The sequence below is a fragment of the Melitaea cinxia genome, chromosome Z, assembly GCF_905220565.1.
Source record: "Melitaea cinxia chromosome Z, ilMelCinx1.1, whole genome shotgun sequence".
In the NCBI taxonomy this organism is placed as follows: Eukaryota; Metazoa; Arthropoda; class Insecta; order Lepidoptera; family Nymphalidae; genus Melitaea; species Melitaea cinxia.
Window position 1 is genome coordinate 6,010,626 of NC_059424.1, and position 26,638 is coordinate 6,037,263.

Below are 26,638 nucleotides of genomic sequence, written 5' to 3' on the forward strand. Positions count from 1 at the left end.
ACTTTTGTGCCCAAATAGATGCACTTAAAAATTACATGTAAAAATATCAAAATAAAAAATAATACTTAAAAAAGCATTATTACACTAGACATTCTTACTGTTACGTTAAATTAATAATAAAAAGAAGCCACGTGAACGGTACGTGATCGTATAATAAATGACATTACAATTGTTTTTAATTATACTGGAAAAGAAAATAAGTGTTTACTAGCCATTTTACAGTTATTCATTCATAGCCAAAATTTAAATGCCTAATTTCTAGGTGCATATCTTATCTACTTCGTCGACGGAAGTCACGTGGATTCTTTAATATTACGTTTAGTATGATGCAACATTCATTGAAGCAGAAACGGAGCGGATTGTTTGTAATAACTACCAAGCGATGCTGTATCTAACACAAAATCGACTGCACCCTTATTATTCTCAAAAAAAATCACATTCATACCCATTTACTTCACTCGAAATTATTTGATTTATCATCAATATAATAAAATCGTACTGTTGTAACGACGGACGTCTGTCTTCATTTCACTATTGCTTACAACTACAAAAGAATTCTATGAATAAAATCAAAATAATTTATTACTTTTTCAATAATCATCATTAACAAATAACCAGAGTAATAAAACTGTCTTAAATTAATATTTTAAGGTAATACCTTTCTATTTACCTATCTACTTAAGGAATTTTCCATTCGAAAAGGAAACCTAATCTCGTTTAATTTTTTACAATCTTTCTTTAATCTAATTGATGTTTCGTTCCTATACCATACAACTTTGTCATTCGTTCCCATCTTGCCTATCTATGAAATTATCGTATCAATTGATTTTAATCTATTATAGCACTATTGTTACAATTACTGTAATTATAAGCCCATACATCAAATTGCTGAAAATTAGAAAAAAACTGGAAAGGTAGCATAGCAAACATGTCAAAACTTGTTTACTCAAATTTTAATCAGATAAATAATCCTTGTCACTAACCACTTGTTACAGATTAACGAGCACCCTACTTGGCCACATAGTTTTATGAGGAAATATAATGGAATATAATAAGGACACATTAATACCAATACATATGATGAATGTTGCAACAGCAAATATGATTAACATTATGTACATACATTCACTGTACTGGACGTAAGCCTGCAGCTAAAAGGACGTGGGAATTACATTTAGACACCTTCAACTCCATTTCATGGGCTACTCTCAAAAACTATGGATGTGCTATAAGCCCGTATCAAATAAGCAGTCTTAAATCCAACATGTCCTATATTTATTTAATGTTATTTTAAAAACCAAATAAACGAGATCATCACTGCTTTCATCTCAGTACAACCTTCACAACAGCTGACAGCATCCCATAAAGTATGTATTATGACACCATTTAAGCATGTATATAAGTAAAAGTATGTTTATTACTGTCGCTGATATCTCTAAATACTACGTAAATTATTATAGTTTAAGGATTATAATACTTCTTCATAAATAAATATAAAAAAATATACATTTAAATTATATATTTTAACATTATTCAACACAGATTTAACTCAGTAACAGTTTTAAAATAAATTATAATTGCTTGATTCCTAATTTATGATATTAAACACCTCACTTTGATTTTTTTTTTAATGATAAATATAATTTATTGAATTATGTAGTCACAATAATTTAAAATTTTTATTTAATATAATTTCTTTCTTTTACTTTAATTTATATATTTATTTAAATTTCTTATACTGAAGTAATCCTGTTGAGATTCTTTTTCAAATATGTTTAAATTATAATAACGTCAAATACTTTGGTGGGCTGCTTGGATTTCCAATTACTGATCATAATATAAAAAAAAAAAACGAAACCTGAATCAAATATCTCACCAGACTAGTCAAATAAAGTATATTTGTACCCTAAGTTTAACATAACTGCTACAAATACTTATGAAATAACAAATAAACAAAAACAGTTACACTAAATAATGAAACCTCAAAAAATAAAATAAACATACATAAAAATCGAAGTACACTAAAGTACAGGCCAGAGTTGTATTGTGATAATTTTTAATACGATTGAACACATAGAATTTCCGTATAATTTTAACATTACTTAGGTACTTCTTGTAGTAGAACGAGTGGAAAAATGATATAGCACCGAGTAAACACCAAAATCGAAATATGCTGGTTACTAAAAGCAGAGTGTTACCGGCTTTGGGAAGGTTATGGATTTACTGAATGACGCAGCATTTGCACTTCTGCTTCTTCTTGATGGTGACATGCTCTGGCTGCAAAGGCTCCTGTGGTGGCGCGCGCTGCACCTCTACTTGGCCAGAGCGTACTTCAGGCACTGAGCCGTTCTTGGTGCCGTTTGCAGTTTTTGGAGTAGCCTGCTGCACTGGACTCGAAGATTTTGCTTGCGTTGGAGGGCTGGCCTAGAGATAATTTTTTTTTTTGTTAAATTGAGATGAGCGTATTTCTCGACTAATTTTGTTTTTAGAAGATAAAAATTTTAGCTTATAAAGCATGCAATATTACAAACAATTGTTTTAAATTAGAGATAATTATTAAATGGTTACATACGTTAACATTGTTTGCATGCACCTTTTCCTCTTTCTCGTCGCAAATTGGTGTTTGATTAAGTGCAGGTGGTGTAGGAGTTATAGGTTTGCCACCCTTGATTAGAGAGACAATCTCATCTGCTTCACGGCTTAAGTCACCATCTGGGCGGAATGGGTTGTCCCACCCGCTTTCGGTGCTAAAATTATAAAATAAATAGTGTAGTTTAGTGTAATATATTTATATATAATATATAGAATAATTTACATTACATGGGTGCACGGTATCCAGTGATAATAGAACCCTATTACTATAACTGTCTTAATGAAAATTAATAAAAATGAAAATATAACACTTTCTTGTGTTGTATTTTAATTTTTATTGTGTTACATGTTTTTTTTTCAGTTAATTAAAAAAAAAACTACTCAAACTTGGCCTGTTTTTATTTTAGTATTATTTTATTCAGAACTAGTATACATAGTGTAATACTCAAAGAATAAAGCACAATATTGCATTGTGTCCGCAAGATGAGGTCACTATATAAATAAATACAATCACACACATTTTAAATACCGACAAAGAGTCTATTTGTAAATTGTTAACACAGCACTAAATAAAGTAGTATAAATCCATGTGATGGAAAATGCCATTGTTTCAGTTCAGTACAGGATATTTCCTGTTCATAGAATAAAATTTGTGGTATCCAATAGGACAACCACACAATTAAAAATTACGTTTAAAAGAGTAATTTATATTTCTTTGAACACCTTGCTGTACTGTTTATAAATCTTTTTCACTTAAAAATTTTCACTATAACTAAATATTGTTTTTCTGACCAATTTTGAAAACACATAAGTTCGTACCATTTTTGGCGCAAAATTGGGGAGGCCTATGTCCATATGTGGACTGCGATAGACTGAGTGACCTATTTTTGTTAAAGCATGTATTGTTTCAACAGTATAACAATTGTTTCAAAGTATACTGATATGTGTGTGTAGCAATAAGTGCTTGTAGTAAACTAATTAATAAAAAGAAATAAAGCTATAATACCTGATCTGCCTATTATACATAGGATGGTCTGCCATATCTACTTTAGCTGCAGCAGAGAGTAAGTCTGCGTAAAGTATGTGAGACTCGGACTGTGTTGGGGGTGGTGACAGACACTGCGGCCGTGCCCCTTGGTAGAAAGATACGCGCACTTTTGAACGCTCCGAACTGAAATCATAATGAACACATTAGTATAAATTTCATGATTGAAACAATTTAACACACACAGCATAATATATCACCTAATAACATTTATTAAAATCAAATGTATATTGCAAATGCAACAATGTCACAAATATGAATTAAACAAAAACATGTGATATTTAAAACATTATTGTAGTTAATCAATAGTAAACAATCATTTCGCATTTATATAAATAGTTATGTAATATTTGCCTTGCACTCATGACACATTAGCAAGCATATCACACAGTTAGCACTGAAGGTAATTTAGCAGCTCCGGACCTCTGGTTCTTTTAATAGTAAATGACTGTTCCTCCCACATTTTATTATCTTTAATATCAAGCGTGGAGTCAACTTGTGCGATTTAAAATAATTTAGTTATTTATGTAAAATATCTGGTAGTAAAAGGTCATGAAAATAAGCGGATGCTGACACGAGTTCCACTTGTCATCACGGCAGCTAAGGATGCCCGCCCACATGTTTTGAGACATTTGAGGCTGTCCAATAATGAACTCATGACATCAGATGTGTGTAATGAGTTGATTGAGCAACAACAGTATACAAAATTGATGGTCAATTTTATACAATTACACAAGAATTATTTGAAGATTAATATTAGTTTGCCGATATATACCTATTACACTAACATTATTAGGTATTAAAATAAATGGCGTCGATAAAAAATACTTTATTAAATAAATAGACTAAATTTATAAATAATGTAATAAACAATATTTTAAAGCAATCTTTCTTTTAACTTAATTGGTTATAATTGCAAAAGAGTCGAACAATATTAAAGCAAATTAAAAATAACTGTGAGCACATTACTACATTATTACAATAAAAATTCAACAAAGAAAGTATAACGAAACGAAGTATTGTTCATAATATTGGTTCATAAATTTAATTTTTACATATAAGTAATCAACGTCTATAAATAACCAAATGATATAATCATACATTTTAACATATTTCGTTTTATAAATTTTTGTACGTGGGGAATTAATAAAGATGACGCTCAGCAAGACGACCTTGTAGTGGACCACAGGGCGGGTCCTCGATTTAGGGTTACAATTGGTGATAGTGGCATTATAAATAGCAAATATCTAATTGATCGCTAATGTATGTTTACCACTTCTGACCTTGAGTTCCAAATTGCTGGATGAAATTAACTGTCGTTTTATGTTTATAATTCGGTCCTCGTGACGTCATTCTGACCGAATTCTACACAAAAATTATTGTATACTCAAAAATTTTTTCGCCACAGCGAAGATAAGTTAACAACCATTTCTTATAATACTTTATACTAAATTAAAAAACATGAATATTTATTTAATGTAAATCATGTTATATTCAACTCATGAATTCGTAGTGCGCAGCATAACAAGTGACGTGAACTGGTAAATAACATACCTTAAACCTTACAAATATTCACAAATACAATCGGCGGACATTAATTTCAAAAATCACTTTTAATAGAGCACTTAACAAAAATATTCGTCAGTTACAGCTAAGATCAAAAACATAAAGTACTGTAGAGCTAGATTCGCTCAGCGACCTACAATAGTGAACAATTTTACTGCGATCACAACATCGATCTCGGGAAGTCGCGGTCGCGCGCGGCCGTGGCGAATGGAGCGAAGCGGGCGGAGCACAGTCGTGCCAACCTAGTGACGTACTTACCATTCACGAACACGATTCACGATTCTCATTCGATCTCGATAAATCGGTTTGTGAAATCTATTTTAGCATTAAGTACTTTATCTCCTCTAACAACAATAAAAAATGAACCGTTTTAGTAGATCTTTTGACAAAACATTATCAACTAAAGAGTGCCTCACCTCAGTGTAGGTTTGGTTAAAGAAGTTAATTCATTTCATTTCAAATTTCGAAATGACTCTTTTTGTGTACCTACTTACTTTGTATTACGTAAATGGCACATTTTCTTCGCCGTTAATATTTATTTATTACATTTTATAGATCTATGGCAAAACAAAACATAAAATATATGTGTATAACTAGCTGTGCCTGTGACTTTGTCCGCGAGGAAATTAACAAAAAATGTATATTGTTCATTTCGCAGAGTAATAAAATAAATAAATTTTTAAAATAAAAGTAGCCTTAGTTACTCCTTATTACACCAGCTATCTGTCAGCTATCTATCACCAGTAAAAGTTCCGTCAAAATTGGCCAGTTTCATAGATTAGGCGGAAGAGACAGACAAAAATTGTAAAAAATATTATTTTGGTTTATGTACCATGTATACGTTATTTTAATATTACAAACAGACACTCCAATTTTATTTATTTGTATCAGTCAGTCAGTTCAGCCTATTGCAGTCCACTGCTGGACATAGGTCTCCCCAAGTTCGCGCCAGATATCCCGGTTTTCCGCAATCCTCCTACACCGGCAATCTTACGTAGATCGTTGGTTTGCCAAGACGCGGTCTCCACTCCAGGACCCGTCTGCTCCAACGGCCATCGGTCCTGCCACACAGATGACCAGCCCACTGCCACTTCAACGTGTTGATTCTGTGGGTTATGTCGGTTACTATCCTTCTCTCGCGGATAGTCTCATTTTTAATCCTATCTTTAAGAGAAACCCCAAGCATAGCTCGTTCCATTGCACGTTGAGCGAATTTAAATTTGTGGACCAGTCCCTTCGTCAATGTCCACGTCTCGGTTCCGTATGTTAACATAGGCAGGACGCATTGCTCGAAGACTTTTGTCTTCAAGCATTGCGGAATATTCGAAGTGAAGACTCGAAAGCCGCCCGGTCCAACCGAATCCTCCTATCGGCCTCCTTCTCGAAGTCGTTGCGGCCTAGTTGGATAGTATTGCCTATTGTTTTCTAATGTTTACGCGAATTTTACTCATTTAATAAAACACTTTTTTCGGATTTTATCGCGGTTTATCGCGGAGGACAGTCCTCCCGTGACCATGGTTGCTGTAAAGTATCCGAAACGTCGGGAATCAAAAGTTAACAATAAACCGCGATAAAATCCGAAAAAAGTGTTTTATTAAATAGTATTGCCTAGGTAAATATAATCCTAAACAACTTCGAGAAGGGTACCATCTACTGATACCGGTCTCGGTATGACTTGGTCGTTAAACATAACTTTCGTTTTATCCAAGTTAATACAGAGACCGACACGTCGGGAGGACTCGTTTCGGCCGACCAGCATTTGGCCTAACTCATCCAACGTCTCCGCAAACATGACGATATCGTCGGCGAAACGAAGGTAAGAGATGTATTCACCGTTGACGTTGATGCGTCATTCCCCAATCCAACATCTTAAAGACATTCTCCAGCGTTCGTGTCCAGGACCAGAGAACAAGACCTATTTTTCTCCGGCGTGGGGTAAGACAGGGAGATGTAATATCACCGAAACTGTTTACCACTGCGCTAGAGGATGTCTTTATTTGTTAGATAATTAATATAATTAATATTAAGTATATATAAAATTCTCGTGTCACAATGTTAGTTACCATACTCCTTCGAAACGGCTGCACCGATTTTTATGAAATTTTGTGTACATATCGGGTAGTTCTGAGAATCGGCTAACATCTATTTTACATACCTCTAAGTTGTAAGGGTGCTAGGGCAAAACAGAGTTTACGGGGTCAGCTAGTATGTATATAAAATAGCGCGTGTGCCGTGTCGGCGGCATCTAATTACAGACGGTCGCAGGCACGGTTCTCGCTCGGAGTGGTCATTTGTGTACAAATATTTATTTCCGGTCTGGTTGTTAGTCCTTATGGGTCTTCTCACCGTACTACGATACAAACATTTGTATTGGCCATACAGATGTTCGCTGTTGTCTATATCATGTGTATGTCATGTGTGGTCATGTACACCTGATAGCGATCGTTACTCATAGTAGGAAATATATCCGCCAACCTGCATTGGAGCAGCGTGATGGATTAAGCTCTGATCCTTCTCCTACATGGGAAAAATCAGAGCCCCTATGCCCAGCAGTGGAATATTACAGGCGGAAGCAATGTGTATAATATCGTTTTTGCTTATTTGGTTTGTCGGTAAATTCGTTACAGCGTCTTACATCTCATTTTAAACCAACGTCAAAAAAAGAGGAGGTTCTCAATTCGACTTTATTTTATTATGCGTATGTGGTCCCATTTAAATTTAATTGAGATATTATGTACTTCTGAGTTATTATAGAGTTGTTTTACCGACTACCTACGTAATATTACTTGTCGATGTAATAGAAGTCCGTTTTCATTTGCGAGCAAACACAATTATTTTTCTGTTGATGGTTCGATAAAGTTTACGAAACGGCGACTAATATTTAAATATTTCTATTTTGTATCGAAATATGATTAAATCTACATCAATATAATAATGACAGTTTAAATTTATCTAAGTAAATTATACCCACTTGTTTAAACAGAAAAGAAAAAATGTTAAGACAAAATCGGTAAAAAAACACGTAAAACTTAACACATATTATCAATTATAAAACTACATTTCCAAATATAAAGAATGACTCATTGTCAGACTTGTTTTTAAACAGTCTTATCTGCAACTTGTTTTTTTTTTGGAATCACCTCTTACTTGAAGGACCTGAGTCAATTAAAAATAAAAAGTATTTATTTTTTTCGACACTGCAGGTCTTTAAGCTTCTATTAGAAAAATAAGATAAGTTTACGAAATATTTTGACTAGATTTTTGCTTCAATTTATAAATGCAAACAAAAAATATATTAATAATTTAAATAATCGAAAAAGATTTAACAACATTTACATAACAATTAAATTACATTTAATATATCAGTAATTTAGTGCGAGGTTAACTTCTATTTTTACTAGCTTAAAAATATTTTATTTATATCACAATATTTATACGTTACCTAATTATCTATAGGTACCTAATTAATTATAAAAATTAAACGAAATGTTCTGTCTACAAATTGTATAATATATTTATATACACTTATTTGTTCCACTACTGTTCCTTAATAATATTGATTTATATATAATATTATGTGTATACATGTGTATATGTGTATGTATATTTGTATGTGTATATATATTTTTTATATGTATTTATACGTAGTGTATTTATATATTTTTATGTAGTACGTTCTGTAATTTTTTGTAAGTATAGTTAATATTGTTTGTAGTATGCTATATATGTATACATGTATGTGTGTATATTTGATTTTCTTTCTGTTTTTTTTTATTATAAGTCTGTACACCCTTTTCGCTTTTTTCACATTACCTCCTCCTAGCTGATTGTCTGGAAGAGATCGCAGTTTAGCGATAAGACCGCCAGTTGTACATTTCTTTTTGTGAATAAATAGTAAAATTATTTTTATGTGTGTTCTTCAAATTTTCTGTTCCGCCCTCCCCCCTTGGTGAGATGTCGTGAGATTTTATTCAACCCCCTCCCCCATCCCCCAACTTGAGATTTTTCAAAATGTAGGTTTCTTACGTAAACGGGTTGGATTGTTATTGTAAAAAGAAAAAAAAAATGCTTCGTGCTTTTATTTCGACTAGTTAAGACTACTAATCAATATTGCTGAGAGTTTAATTATAAGTGTAATAAAAGTTTAACAATAGAATACTTAAATAATACTTTTCAATCAGAAAAAAATTGCGTGATATTTGCCGAGGACCCACGTAAGATTAGATGAGATTTGACTCGACCCCCTTAAACATATCACGTACTCGTATTTTATGAACGCCCCTTAACAAGTATGCAGTTGTCAGAAAAGTCTTTAACGCGTTGAAATAAAGAAATATTTTTAAAATGTTGGAGTTTCTTAAAAAAAGTTACGGTAATACTAAAACCGCTATTTTTATGAGGGCCATATTGCGCAGTTCGCGGAAAAGGACCTTATGCAATTGACCCCTTCTATCACACGCTCGTAAAACTTGTAAGCTTAGTAAGTAATAGTGTTTCCTAAAAGTAACTTTGCTACGGCTATGTATCGTTATCTAATTGGTTTTTGGGCTAATAAAGACGCCTTATTGCGAAACAATATTGTGCCTAGTACGTAAAACTGAAAATACACTGTTTTAAATTAAAAATGCTTGTTTTGGTCGAAAATCTTAGACTTTCATTACGCGTTTGAGCATTTGTCTTAGCAATTGGCATTTTGTTAGTGGTTACGGGTTCGATCCCCGCACTTGAAAAATATATTTTTTTATAGGCTATAATAAACATTAATTTGTTAGTACTAGTGGGGCCATTGAGTTGGCGTTAAGAGTGAGGCGTTTATTTATCTATTCATTTAAGTCTTTAATTATCATTTACTGTAGCGATTATGTCTTATGTCTTAATTGCGTACCTACAATAATCAATAAGGTAGTTACAGTATCTATTTTTATTGTTTTATTATTACATCGTGAATGAAATTTTATTCGATATTTTATTTTAAAAATTTACACTACTGACCGAAAATACAAATGTTGTTACATTTCGCTTTTCTTCAATCCAGTGTAATCAAGTGTGCCCTGATTCGTCGCTAGTTGCAGTTTAAGTTATGTTTGGTCGAATGTCAATTTATTTTTATCTTTAAATAAATAAATGTTTCGCCGGTAATAATAATGATTCATCTATATGGACAAAAGCATGCGTCTAGGATAGTATGGTATAACGTAATTGTTTTCATAAAATAAATAATGGTAACACCTATTACGATATCGTGTAGCTCCCCGTATTACTTAGAAAGTCGTAAAATAACACACAAATATAATTCGCCAATTCGCTTAGTGTTAACAAATAAAACATACTCATTAAAAGAGCATAACGTACTCGTCTTCGACGGGCGTATACGGGAACGCAGTTTCTTGAAACTTCGGCGGAGGACTGCTCTCCGGCTCCTCCTGAAGAGGGCTCTCGTAAATAAGGGTCTCCACCATGGACCCCTTGGAGCTCCCGAAGGATACCCTGTCAACAGCATAATAATGTTAAAACGTTAGGCTACTAGATTATATATTGTAAAGTTATATTGACACTTGGTTTTAAATTCTGCTAACATATTTATTATATTATGATTTATTTTGTCATCAGACAATTTAAGAAGGTATTAAATAATTGTGTTTGCTGGCAAACGAAAAAAAAACGACTTCAATTACATCGACAAGTAATATAACGTAAGTAGACGAAAAAAATTAACAAACGCACTAGTCGTCACTACGATTTTCGAGAGTTTCCGTCGATTTCTCTGGGATCTCATCATCAGATCCTAGTTTTCTTATCATGGTGCCACACTTAGGATATCTCCTTTCCAACAAAAAAAGAATTATCAATATCAGTTCATAAACGACGCAGTTATCTCCAAACATATATAATATATATATTCGGTCGAATTGAGTAACCTCCTCCTTTTTGAAGTCGGTTAAAGATGAGTACTCCTTAAATATGCTGACATTCAAATTCGTTATGAAATTAAATAAATTGCAGATCATTTTAAATTGTATGAGAAAAATAGCGGATACGATACAACGCTCATAAGCTGAACTTAAAAAAGCACGGTAAAATCATAAATTCTCCTTAAATTGCTGGTACGCCAAGTAATATTACGTTATAACAAAATAAGTTGTTTCGATGTAATGTCGATTTTAAAAATCTGTAAAAGTAATTGCAATAAATATATGTATTTTAGTTAAATTAATAAAAAAAAAAGAGTGTACTTTAGACCTCTGCCTGGACTGTGTCTAGATATACGAAACGAAACAGGCTATTAGAGAAATAGTGAAAGAAAATGTGTGCTCGCACCTCTCTCTCTTGCTCCTTTCGCCTCGCCCGATTACACTTTTCGTAACGCTCTCGTTACGCATCGCCAGCTTACTCCTCAAGTCAAGCGCGTGTAAAGACGTTTTACTTCAAAAAATCTTTCCATATTGTAAACCTCTAACTCTTATTGAAGAGCTCTAAAGTTTCGGTCGAATGCCCGACGTTGCATTGTTTTAGTGTTGCCACGTAAAAGTTGTGTAACTTACTTTGACATTCTTAAAAAAAAAACGATTGTGCTTTAGACCACACAACTGTAGTAAAATTTCGTTAACTCCATCTAACTTATATCTCACTCTCAACTTCCGTTCGCCACGCACGATCACACTATTCGTAACGCTCTTGTCACGCCTCCGCCAGCTTACTCCCCAAGTCAAACGAGCGTAAAAAAGTTTTACTTCAAAAAGAACTTTCGTGTGTTAGACTACATTTCTTAAATTCTAGAATGGAGTTTTTATTGAAGGATAACGACAACCGTTTTGTTTAGAAGTTAAAATTAACGATTTTTAAAATGTCTGTCTATCTGTTCGTTCCGACTAATCTCTGAAACTGCTGGACCGATTTTAACGGGACTTTCACTGGTGGATAGCTGAGGTAGTAAGGAGTATCTTAGGCTACTTTTATTTTAGATATTTATTTATTTTATAAATCTGAGAACTGAACAAAAACTTTTTTGTTTAATATATATATACTATATATTAAACTATTCATAAAAGAAATATTTGTCTCTATTCACATTATTCTTCTTAAGGTGGTTCAGGCGTTTAGAGAATAATATTTAACGTCATATTCGCCTTTCCTTCATACGACGGGACCACACATTATAATGATTATATAGTCGTTGATAACCGATATTTCGATATCGTGACGTATAAATAAACAATAGGCAAATTCAAATTATTAGGCATCCCAAAATAATAGTCTGATTCGGAAATAATTGGTCATTAAATGAAAAAATCTGTTTTGGAGGGCAAAGGTGAACAAATAGTTACGAGTACCTAACTGTTAAGTCATCTCCTAATTCTCCTATTCATACAAGCACTTTGATAGCCACTGTTGACTTTTGTCATCAATTATGCCATTGTAGTCGACTGTGTGTGTGTGTGTTTGTTTTTAAGTAATCGATGAGCTTTGCTATTTCTTTAAAAAATAACGAAATAAAAAATTGGTTGTCTGTAAAGTTGGTTTACGGACGATTGTTTAATGTGACAACGTCATAAGAAAACATCTTCTCGAACGTATAGGTCAATCGAGTGATAGTATACTATCACTGAGCGTAACGGGAAAATGAGCGTAACGTAATGAGTGATCCTTTTTCGTACATGCCGCCGGCGTTCATCGAATTATGAGACGTTGTCACGTAAGAAAAAATAGTTGAATTACAACGTAGAAAAAACTTCTTAGTTGACATAAAAATCTATTTTAAGTCACTCTATTAGTATGACATTAGTATCAAAAACAAAAGTTTTGATTTAAACGTTGTGAAGAATATTTCAAATTAATTTTAAACAGGTAAAAATGTACGTGCTTTTATAGAGTATTTAAAGTGAAGCGATTTTTTGGTAAGTGCACCCATGACTAGCCGCTTCGAATATCGGGAACTCAAAAATAATAAAAATGTAAAATATGTCGTCTTACATATAAATCACACATACTTATATATTATTATATATAAATTAATAATATTACGGCCATTAAACTTTAAAAACTTGTGTTATTTTTAAAGTATTTTATTATAATAAAAGTTTATTAATTTTTCAGTTTTTAGGTAATATTACGTTGCTTACTTCTTATTAAGTCATTTAGGTAACTTATACGTGACAATTTATTTTGATTACATAATATTATAGGCTATTAAATATCAATTCATAAAAGAATGTATGTCAGCTACGACATCGAACACAGCTAATTATGAAACATCGATTGGAATGTCTATTTATTAAAAACAGTCTTATAACATCGCGTAAACAATGCTTAAACGACAAGATTACTCTCTTTCACAACACTTCCTTAGCTCGCGAACTAAGCTGGTTTTAAAAGTACTTTGTAAATTCAAATCGAATACTTTCTAATTGACCTACATTAACTTTTAAGGTAGAGCACGCAGCACCTAAACTTTTATACTTATTGTACCTATTTCCGTATCGGTCGGAAGCTGATTAATATTCTTTGTTAAAACTGTCCTACTTAACTATAATTGATTCTAATTCCCTTGTGATATATATGCAATCTATTATTATCTAAAAAAGAGTGAGAGGTATAAAGATAAACATTTATTTATAAATTGGTCACTTATTATTTGTATTTATTATATATTAGGTATAACACATATAAGATCTATCTTGTTACTTATATACGTGCATATATAGTTGTTACAATTATGTACAATCAGACAGAACTGTCTATAAATAATCGATAGGTTGAAATCAACATTGAGTTCTTAATTTTTGACATAAATCAAGTTTTGATAATTTAAGAAGACATATTTAGATTCGCGAATTAGTGAAATTGTTAATATGAGACATACCTATTATGTCTTAATAGAAACTAAGTACGGATTTGTTGTGACCTATGAATTTTACGAAAAACTAATGTCAGTGTGGCTATTCTTATAACAGCAATAATTATCTAAACGGGTTTGATTTTAAGTTTTAGTTATTAAACGATATCTAATGTATTTTAAATGGTTGTATAGAGAACGGATTTGGGTGATACATTGATTTTTTATTGAAGCGATGGCCAAGGAACTCGTACCCAAGTATGATCCGAACACTGAGGCGTTCCAGGCGCGAGCTCAGTGGAAGAAAGTGGATAATTGTCGGAAACAGTGGATTGAGAGGTGGAGCTGGTTACTGGATGAAAGAAAGTAATTTTTTTTAAATATCAGACAGAGCATTTACAATTAACCGATGTACGCCTTTCTAAGGTAAAGTAACAATGGCGTTATAAACAATTCTCAAAGGAAAACAAAACTTTAATTTGATCATGGAAAAGATACCATTACCATTTTTTTTTATATACAACAATAATATACAACAAATTAATACCTACTATAATAAGTTACGTTAATGATATCATATTAAGCCTATCAAGTATTTTTCTACTTAAGAGATTCCTTGAAAGCAAATAACAAGTAGAGCACTACTCAGTGACCGCTGCAACGAGATTACAGTTTATTGCATTTGCTGACTATTTGAACGCTGCATCAAAGTAGGAGCATTTACCACAGAAATTAAAATCGTCTAAAGTAGTTTCGTGCGAAACCAATGTCAAATATTATAGTACCTCGCCCACGCTGCCGTCTCTGAGTAATAAATTTGCCATAAAAATTGAGTGGCTTCTATTGAAAATAAATATTTGAGATTCAATTTTGGTGATTATGTTGTCATATTTACTATTGATATTTTTATTAGAAACGTTAATTGCTACGGCTTATTTATTACAAAGGTCATTATCAATTTACACCTTCCAGTTTTGTCACTAAAAGGTCAGGATGTTTACGCTGGTGTCATGGTTAAATAAACGAACATGCGATTATAACTTTAATATAAAATCACTGACATGACAACGAACAGTATTGATTAGTCTATTATTAAAAGTGATTTTATAACCCATTCGTTACAGACAGGCTCAGATCGAAGCGGATGCGATCCGTCAGGAGGTTGCCACTGTTTTGCCACATGTCACGGGCAAATTGGAATCCACGAAATCATTGAAACCAGTGCCCATCGTATCGTCGGGCATTATCGGCTGGCTAGCTGCCAAGTATATTTTTTATAAAAATTGTTGTACTCATAAAATTCCTCTACTTATACGCAATTGATTGAACAATCTGGGTACCTCAGCTTTAAATTTCGATTAATAAACTTAATAAAAGTATTTGACGAATTAAAGGATCAAAACCTCTCGGTGATTTATGTTTTCGTGTATTAACGATGAATTTAATAACACCAGACTTAATAAGATTTTAAAATTTAACTATAATATATAATGTTATTTTTTCAGACCGGACTGCCAGTTAGAAATTTACCCGTCATGGATTACCAAAATTCCTTTAAGACTTCCAGATGCCTGGGATGACAAAAACTATACCTAAGAAGATCATTAATGTTTGAAAAATATACTTTCATTTTAATTTCCTGTTTCAATAATTTAATTGTTAAATTACGCATTTTAATAAAATATTCATTTAGTCTTCTCGTGTTGTGTTTGTAACATAAAAAATACTTTTTTACATATGTACTTGAAACAATTATAATACAAAATATAAATTTAACTAAACATGACTCTAAATATAACGATTCAAAAACTTGACTCAGTAATTAGAGAACACTCGTCTCTGGCAACAGCCACAGATTAAATGTAACAAATTAAAATGATCTACATATTCGCGTGCAGTAAAATAGTTTTTATTTATTTCGAATACCTTATTTTTTTGGCAATAAATCATTACTAAAAATAAATTATAAATATTATGTACACATTTTATAAGTAAGCCAATTACTGTCGTAATATACGTGATATAGTAATAGAGTGCCACTTCGATAGCTTTAATTCACCAACAGAAAGGATTTTAAAAAGTACATTGCTACTGGATAATACCGAGCGACTATATAAAGCTAGGGTCTAGGACAATTTTTAGATAAATTTTAAACAAAAACTACTAACCTTTTTAACGAAGTGTGTTTGCTGCCATTACTAAGTAGCTTATGCTTGGGTTTATCATGAGCTCCCGTCGGTGTCGAAGACGATATCGTCAAATCACTCGCAAACGAGCTCGTCGATGAATCCTTAGAAATATTTGTTCGTGTTTTTCGTATTCCTGATTCTGGACTACCAGGGCTTGCGATTAGTTCAAGATTCAGACGGTTCTTTCCCGGCACCGGGGGAGGTTTTTCGTCTACGGGCACCATGTAGGACAGCATGGCTGTCCGTTGAAAGTTCTTTTATAGCATTTAAAAATACCGTCAATTCACATTTAAATGCACTTTTGCTTTGTAAATTATTCTCACATCGTTCAATAAAAGAACACGTACTTCAACCTTAGCCCTTGTCAATCACTCAGTGTATGTGATCTGAAATGCAATTTAAAATTAGATGTCTGTTCAAATTAAACTTAACATTACACTTCGTTAATATTAGTATAAAAATGTCGTTAAAAATTAAAAGTACTTTATTATGTATGTGTTGGTAGGGCACAGCAGGAATTTCCTGCTCAAAATATGGAGCAGCCCGACTGGGGTAGTACCTCGACCTTACAGAAGATCACAGCAAAATAATACTGTTTTCAAGCAGTATTGTGTTCCTGTTGGTGAGTAAGGTGACCAGAGCTACTCGGGGGATTGGGGATTGGGTCGGCAACGCGCTTGCGATGCTTCTGGTGTTGCAGGTATCTTATAAGCTACGGTAATCGCTTACCACCAGGTGAGCCGTACGCTTGTTTGCCGATCTTGTGACATAAAAAAAAAAATATCTACTATTATTTCTTTGATAATATTCATATAACTAAGATACCAAAAGAGTTTGTTTGTTTGTAAGCGCTTATCTTGACAGTTGTTAGTCTAATCAGAATTTTCTACGATAGGTAGTTATTGAGGAAAATTATTGGCTATAAAGCATAACAAGAATGACTCGTACTAGCCAGACCAACAATCATATCAGAGGAGTAATCATTATTTTATTCGTGTAGTAAAAGTTTGAGTGATGGATAATTTTAGTATATTGAGCTAATTCATGCGTTTATCTTATGGTTAAGATATACAATTTTATTGAACAAAAATTGTAAGAGATTGAATTAATAGAGTACCAAAAAATATTATAGAAATAATTGCCATACCGATGATCCTTACTATAAAGAATGGAAGTGACATTTTTAAATATTGTAATGTTATAGTTGTATTTACGTTGGTGAAATTCAATGTTCCAAATGACGTTAATGGTCCTATTTTATTAATCGAAAAATGTAGACCAAATACCCTAAAGAAATATACAAAACTCAAAAAAAATTGTTATACTGAATGCTAGAAATTTTTACGGAGCTACAACATTATACCCGCATTCGTTAATGAACTTCCCGAAGACCTACAATACCTGGACAAACGCAAATATAGAAGATCACTAAAAGAACATTTATTAAAATCCTTAAGCGTTTAATAGTCACAAAACTTTGGTAATTACCTTAGTTTAGATTTCATTGCTATAATATGGTACGGTACAGTATAGGTATTATAATAATAATATGGTATGCGACGCGGCGGCTTGTCCGGATAAACGTGAGTTTTCGTGGCAGGCTTATGAATAAGTTTTAAGTATGTGTTTTTGTATTTTTTAACAAATAAAAACAGATAATAAGACAGTAGTATGAAAGAGTTAATGTACGTCACAGTGTTTATATCAATAAAGTACTGAAAGTAAGTAACTAATATTGTAGTAACTGTTATTAATATTACTTATAAATAATTTCTGAAAAATGGTAGTTGATAGAAGGCTACTTTTCGAAAGTATAACACAACAGATGTGAAATAGAAGTTGGATCGTGTATAGAAATTTGTCAAAATTCATGTTTAAAAATAATAGAGTGGTATAATCCTTGATTTGGAGCAGATAATTATAATCTCTTCTATGAATGATAATGTTTTATCAAATCTTGTCAACCTTCATCTGAGTTTGAGGAAGCATTGATTTATCATTAAAAAAAATATTCTTCCTATTTTTTATCGCTTTAAAATGCTATAAGATTAATCTAAAATACAACTGCGCTAGTCAGACAAATTTATAAAATACGAATCTGGATATGAATATTGTGCCCAAATATTGTTTGTTGGAATTACAGCTAGCAACTTCGTATTAATTTATATAGATATAATTTATATAGATATGTGTAAATAGCAAGTATAATTTAGTTTTATAACAGAAACAGACCAACAAAGGAATCGAATTCTTGGCCTCTTTTACCATGACCTAATTAGTGCTGGCAACTGAAACTTACCTACAAAAAATGAATATTGCTTCTTGAAAATTCGAGTAGTACAACAAACAACTTTAGAATTAATTCTTGATGTTACACAGTACATAGACATTTAGGATCCAATTGGACTAGCATCAATGAGTTCGTTAGTGGGATTATTAGAATCGGAAGCAAGTTAGAGTAGGAAACCGCATTTTGTTGCGTAAGTTTTCACATTGGAAACAATTCAGACAGCAACAATATATATCTCATTGAAGATTTTTTGTCGTTTTTTTATATTCATAGAATTCGAGCGAATCGAGACCAATACTTATTATTGTTATATAAAATGTCACGAATTTACTGTGTGAAACTCGAAATAGATAATTTAAGATTATATCTCTGAGTGTAACGAATATTCGTCATACAAAACGTTTAATTATTTCAATGCGTACAAGATATGCTCCAATGCTTTGCGAGAAGATTGTTCCAGTTCTGCCATTGTCAAGGTGAAATGAATTACTCAACAAACTAGTAAATATTAAATTTATCTTCACACTTACATGCTTCAGAACGTAATTACGTAATTCTATACTCCGAACCATTGTCCCATTTCGCGTTCGTAAATCTGAAAAATTGAACTTTGAATTATTTGATCAAAATATTTTATTGACGAAAATAATTAAATTACTGTTTCAAGAATTACGTTCAAATGAATATAAGAAGCTATTTAAGGCTAACAGAATCTTCAAATAGATGACAGGGATATCTGGTCCTCTTCAAAAACATATGACGTATCTCTCCTTCGACTAATCAACTCGGTGAAATTGATCTTTTTAATTAAAACTAACATAAATACTATGCATAGCTATATTGTAATTAATACTAACAAAAATATATTACGTCAGGTGTAATTGTACATGATTTGATGCCAACACAACTCTCTCACACATTTTTCGCGTAGGTGGTTTTCTAAATATAATTCATGCTTTAATGGCAATTTAAGATTCATTAATCTTCAATTACATAATTGCTACCATAAGGCTCATATATTTTCTATATGCATCAATAGTATCATTACTAATCTAACAGGAAATAGGAATGACAATGTAATAATAACATTCTTAAGCAAGGGAAAGGTCAGACTTTGCTAAAATACAATGAACTAACTTGAGCTATAATTGACTGTAATCTTGCTGACTCCATTTCGATTTATCTAGATACATATTTAATTTTGAAAGCTATAGATAATTCATTTTGACGACATAGTTGCAGTGTCATGATAGCCTCGTGATAGCACTCTTTTGTGCTTTACAATATATATTTTTTGAGTAAAATCTCTTAAAATGCACATATTTAAGTGTATTTGTGGAATTTAAATAAAAACTAATATATGTATGACCTTAATATGTTTCTCATTCACAGTTATTACAAAGACAATTAAAACAATTTTTATCTGAGTGTTTTTCTGCTACTTTTGCCTATATCCATAGTTTTTTTTTATTTGTTCAAAAATACAAAAAACACATACTTAACACTTATACATAAGCTTGCCACGAAAACTCACAAGAGTTTATCCGGACAAGCCGCCGCGTTGCATACCATATTATCATATAATACATATACCGTACCGTACCATATTATAGTAATTAAATCTAAACTAAGGTAATTACCAAAGTTTTGTGACTGTTAAACGCTTTAAGATTTCAATAAATGTTCTTTTAGTGATCTTTTATATTTGCGTTTGTCCAGGTATAACTCTTGTAGGTCTTCGGGAAGTTTATTAACAAATGCGGGTATAATGGTATTTAACATTCTAGCTCCGTAAACATTTCTAGCATTCGGTATAACAATTTTTTTTGAGTTTTAAATATTTCTTAGTCTTACATACATACATATACACTACATTTTTTGATTAATAAAGAAGGATCATGAACTTCATTTAGGACACTGAATTACACCAACGTAAATACATCCATGACATTACAATATTTAAAAATATCAATTTCATTCAAGATAAAAGTATTATTAAATTAGGTTTTATTTATTTTTAAATATGTGGGTCAATCAACCGGGGGCACAAAAATTCACAAAAAATATATCTTTAGCAAATAAAATGTTATATACGATAGTAAAATGAAGCACTAAACAACTTTACAAACACCGTTAAAATTCTTATCACGTGTTTATTTATTTTATCGAAGACGAAAGAAAACGGTAAACCGTTTTGTTGTAAAAAAAATGTTTATTTGTGAGTATGCGTTCGTACGGTCATGTGTTTCCACTGCCGTAATGTTTTTTGCAAATCATCACTTCACATCAGTACTTTTTTTCTAGTTTTAATGTCTCTGTTCTGTGCCAGTTTTTCATGTTTTCAAACCCAAGAAACTAAAAACTTTAAAAAATTTACTGAAACGACAAATGAACCAATTTTTTATATTTAAATAAGACTTCTTTAATTTGTGAAATCTAAAGATGTATATATATGATATGCTGGTAAATTTACGGTTTCCGAGTAAAGATTGCAATCTGATATGGGACAGTCCATGTTACCATTTCAGTTCTACGCTCAACGCTCAGCTCTCGCCTCTCTTACAGACGTGGGAAAGATGGCAACTGTTCCGTTTCGATAAGCTCAAGTTCTATGCAGAGCTGCATTCACTTACGTAAGTAAACAGTTAATTTAACACGAGTAGCGGAATTCATAATTTTTGTTCAAGAATCCACTTATATAGCGTTACTTCGTAATATTTACGTTCGTAATATTTTAAATAGCAATTTATAAGTTTTACAATGTGAAAATAACTACGGTAATACAAACCTTAATACACATCTGTATATTTTATAATAAAACTGTAGCAGACAAAATTCAGTCCATTAAACAAGTTTTGAAAATTATTTGGAGTGCCTCCACTCCTCCAACTTTCCACTATAGATTTGACTGTCTACCTGTTTTTGGTCCGCACGTCTCACTCAAAATATTATTTAAATAAATTTGGAAAATATTTGTATTTATACTGAGACTTAAGATATTGGGTATTTTTTAACCAGAAATTGAGCATGGTCGGTCACCTTGGGAAAGGGAATGAAAATCGACATGTGTACTTGCTGTGGTTGAGTAACAACTTTGTTAATTGTTTTTTTTTTACCAGAAAGAAGGTATTATAATTTTTTTACTTGAAGATTTACATCTATATCATAAAGTATTTCATGATCTTAGTATTTGGTTAAAATATATTAGAGCTTGGAAAGTGCAGGACCGTTTTAATCCAGAACTAAATTTAAGCTGGTGTTTACCACTTTAACTTACGGGCTTAATGTATGGGGAACGAAATCAATCAAGCAGGTACGTGTGTAGTTGACATTTAATTTTGGCTTTTAAAAACATAAAACAGTTACCTATATAATAGTTAGCCGCCCATCCGTTGTGGAATAAATCCTAAATCTTACAAGTGCAATCTTACCACGTACTTGCCGGATATCGATTTGTCAAGCCGTTGTATTTATAGTTTCAGTTACGATACAAAAATGATTTCAAATATTTTATTTCAGCAAACAAATTATTAAAAAAAAACGATTCACTAGTATTTGCGTGTCGACATTGTTAGCTCTATTTACTTTACGATTCGTGCAAATATGTAATATATTTTTGATGCATACACGGTCAATGTTACTACGACCACTTACGAAATAAACCCTATTATGCAATTTACATGCAACTAAACAAATCAATTTACGAATTTAACAACTCTGAGGATAGAAAACTGTACATCTGATTTAAAAAAACAATTTCTTTGATCAATCTATTGATTATCGTTTAAAAGAAACGGGAAATAGGTATTTGAACCGCATTGAATAAAATGCTCATCACTGTAGGTGGATAGATTTGGCGCACCCAGATGACGTGGGCAGGGCTCCCTATTGTCGGACACACACTGTTTGTTGTGTTTGCCCGTATGACATCATCCACAAGGACGCGGGGACACCGAGCTTTGTAATGCATTTCTAACGTGGTCTAATTATATCCTATGATGAGAAAACAATAAAACGGAGATGATCTCATAGAAACTGCTAGCGTACCAGTTGTAAATTATATTATAATCTTAGATATAAAAATCAGTAGATAATAAACGGGAATGGAACTGTTCTCTTATTGTGCATGAGAAATTATATTTCGAGGTATCCGCGATGTTAATAGTAACTCTTTGAACCGACGAGAATAACTGTTCTAGAAACGTCAAAGAACGTCTTAAAAGTCGTGTCTAATCTATTATCTATAGTAACAAAGCTGTAGATTCTTCTCTTCAACTTCATAAAACGACTTTCCAATCGAAGTCAACAACGATCAACCCGAATTTAGAATGTATTTACGGGGTTTGAACTGTGGCTAATTTATTCACGAAGACGATTTAATAGTATCATACTGTTGAGCAAAAAATTAAACTATTCTATTCACTATTTCACGACTTTTATTGAAACGATACTCATTGAAATGCATGACCAAACTGAGTATAATCAATTTTATTTTAACCATAGAAGTATCGAATACGTAGGTAATTTTTTATCGATAACGACGTGATCTAAATACTTAATTGTATAAACACTAATACATTTATTTCATTTGCCGTAAGTTACATGAAAAAGTATATCACTTAAAGAAAAACGTAGCACGACGTTAGCAATATACGATTAATTGTGTTTTTTTCAGAATAACGATTAAATTAAGTTAGGTATTTTCCAAATGAAGAAAAGTCTCGATGATCGACTTGACAAAAACACGGGCAGAAAAATAATAGCGTCAAGTACAAAATGAGCGTTTGTTGCATTTTCTCTTAAACCATATTTTTGTTTTCATTAGTTATTAATTATTTTGTACTTGAGCACTTTTATTGCGAAAAGAAAACTTAAAGATTAACCTCAATATGTCTATTGCTATACATATATAATTTATTACATATTTAATATTGCGGGTTAGCAGCGCAGTGTTGTTTTTAGGTCTAAGATTAGGCTTCTAAAAAGTAAAATATCATTTTTAAAAAAATGTATACCCACTGAAGATATATTTTTTCTAAATAATACATACAATAATTTACAAAGATAATAAGGGCATTTACTATTTTATTATTACTCGAATCATCTTCTATATATATAAATAAATGTTTGGCTATATGGCCTTTATAGAATCGATTTGATCATGCCATAATCTTCAGCAAAGTGTTGTGCATGAGCCCACAAAGGTGTCTGAGTTAGTACGAAGAAGTACATTTTTATTCGTGTTATATTTACCGATTTTGTTAAAAGACATCATTGTAACATATTTAAGCTAAACGAAAAACGTGGGTAGCAAACACACTCTTTTCTTCGATAGTATATATTTTAAAGCCCCTGGAAGAACTGAAAGCCATTAAGCCCAAGTCAGTCAGTCAGTCAGTTCAGCCTATTGAAGTTCACTGCTGGAAATACGCCTCCCCAACTTCCCACCAGGCATCCCGGTTTTCCGCAATCTTCATCCAGCCTTCACCGACAATCTTACGTAGATCGTTGATCCAACGGGCCGGAGGAAGTCCCACACTGCGTTTGCCAATACGCAATTAAGCCCAAAAATTAATTAATATTTTAAAAGAAGGTTTATGTGGTATATTTACCGTCTACTTGTTTATTTTTGCTAACGAGTTTCTACTGAATCTATTGTTATTATAATGTAAGGCTTATTTCGAATAAATCACTCGGCAAAATCGAATGTTATTTTCGCTTATGGCCTTGCCGAAATAAAATATTTTTATTCGAATCATTGTAACAATAGTATCATAAACAGTGGACAATGGCACTAATTTTGCCCTTACTTTTCAATGAATAGTATAAAAACAAAAACCTGTGCCAGAATGAGATTAAAATCTTGTTTAGGTATATAAAGACTTTAATATTTTAAAAAATCTTCCAAAATACATATAAACTATTATAGAACCAGTATTACAAACCGGTTTATTTTGTCAAATGTATTATTCATCTGAATTTATTATTACCAGAACTAAACTAAATAAAATAAATCTCTAGACTTACCGAATTCATTTTCAGTCATGCATATAATTTTTTTTAATGTTAATACCAAGAAAATAAGATATGTATCTTTAAATACTGACTTAATAGGTATTTTTTTTTTTTGCATACTGGAATGTACAGAGTACAAGAGCCACAATAAAAATTTATTTATGATAACAACCGGGACCTTAGACGGTCTCATAATAAGAGGTACACACAAATTTACTTTAAAAAATGAGTATTAACTAAAAAGTATGTAATCATAACGTTTTTATTAATTCTGGTCTCTAGGCGATCTACGATTGTGCTAGAGATGTACTAGTATTACACTATCTACATGTAATCAGAATTTCTTATCAATGACAAAACAATCACTACTATATCAATTATTGCGAATATTATCAATAATTACGAAATAATAAAAAACAAACGCTGAAATTTACTAAACAAAATCATATAATAAATTCTTATTAACGATCGTACCGTAGCAAACATATTATATCGCATAAAGCATATTTTAAGACATGCATTATAAATTAACTGACCTTGAACTTGTGTGAGAAAGATTTGTGTTAGTGCCTTTTTTATACCGTGACCAATCTAAAAAGTTTCTTACTCAATATAGAAGGTCTTGTCGGTGTACTTTCATCTATAATAGCTCTTGGAACTTCCGTCGAACTGATATTGCACAAAAACAGGATGACTACGTTTAACTAGTCTACTGTCTCAAACGCTATGGCGTAGGAAAATGCACGCCTCCTACCGACTATCACACCTATAAATTGCTTCGCGACCTTCCGCAATAAAACTGTGATAATTCCGTTTTACTTGTATAACACGCTATGCATATATACTTACACATTTTTACAATTATTGATTATGACTAACCATTTTACGTATTTATTAAGTTTTATTGAATTTCTACTATCGCTTTATTAACCTCTGACACGGTGATATTTTAATTTATATGATTAAAATATTAATAACTATAGAGACACAAACCATAATATTATATATTAAGACCGTTAGATAACAATATTGCAGAGCAAAGTCGGTTCCGATGAAAATGCTTCAATTACTAAAAATCGTCATAAGATATGAAAACTATACAGTTGGTGCTACACTTTTATTTCCTCATAAATATAACCTATACCCAGACTGAAAGTAGGTACTAACTTGCGTAATTCACTAGGTTGTGCCGATGTAATCAATGAGCTTACACCGGTGTAGGTAATGTAGAGTCTATGCGGCGAGATTTAAAAATTGCATACGTACTTTTTTATACAAGTACATCTTATAATATAATTATTTAACTTGATATATTTTTCTTCTTAAAAATTTGTACAAACGCTAGCAAAAATGTATAATGTATAAAGTAAAACATTTTTATAAGCGCAGATCAGACAGTATCCTAGCAATAGCTATTGGTTTTATTTCTAATTATACCACCATAATCGTATTATTGTCGTCAGCATAATACTGCGTAGAAAAATATACTGCAATAAATTTGCGCTAGTGCATACATACTTGCACTAAGTCCTCCGAAGGTAGTCGGTGCGACCGGGGCATTCAGGCTCAGCTATCCAAATCGTTTGTAATCGAACAAACGTATCAAAAACAAGAAGGAACAAATGGATGCGGCCGGCTGTTTATAAACATTGAAACAGTCGAACAGTACGGGATGCGATCAATACCGCGCCGGGCGAATTCTAAGCGACCGGAGCCACGCCGCCGGCCCCAACCTCACCTGCCGCGCGGAAGACGCGGCGTGGGTACACAGTGCACTGGACCGCGGACGAAAGGCGACGATCACAACAGCGCGAGAGAGGACTACACAGACGTACTGCACGAGCGGCTGGCCGCAGCCGTGTGTACTGTGTGCGCCGCCCTAGTAGTTACGTCACATAGTTTTGACAGCTGGCGCACGAGGATGACGTCGCTTTCGGCATCCATGCCGCGGCGCCACCGGCGCTTTGCCGTCCGCGCATTCCGCACAGAAGCCGATCGATACGCCACGGAACCCGCGCCCGCTACCTCTTGTCATATTGCCATCTTAAGTCCTAAGCTAACGCGACATTTCCGGACTATTTGCATTCTAACAATATTATAGAAGGATT

General features: G+C 32.4%; 2 protein-coding genes across 2 annotated transcripts; one reads left to right on the forward strand and one right to left on the reverse strand.

The window, feature by feature from the left end:
* Window positions 1-1,878: 1,878 nt before the first annotated feature.
* Window positions 1,879-26,432, reverse strand: LOC123668987. Its single transcript, XM_045602668.1, has 7 exons — window positions 26,049-26,432; window positions 19,046-19,110; window positions 16,205-16,611; window positions 10,556-10,690; window positions 3,599-3,763; window positions 2,573-2,747; window positions 1,879-2,424 (listed from the first exon to the last, which is right to left on the reverse strand). Exons 3-7 carry the CDS (start codon window positions 16,459-16,461, stop codon window positions 2,221-2,223), a joined length of 936 nt encoding a protein of 311 aa, XP_045458624.1. The 5' UTR covers window positions 16,462-16,611; window positions 19,046-19,110; window positions 26,049-26,432; the 3' UTR covers window positions 1,879-2,220.
* Window positions 14,272-15,731, forward strand: LOC123668988. Its single transcript, XM_045602669.1, has 3 exons — window positions 14,272-14,402; window positions 15,161-15,301; window positions 15,542-15,731. Exons 1-3 carry the CDS (start codon window positions 14,272-14,274, stop codon window positions 15,630-15,632), a joined length of 363 nt encoding a protein of 120 aa, XP_045458625.1. The 3' UTR covers window positions 15,633-15,731.
* Window positions 26,433-26,638: the final 206 nt, after the last annotated feature.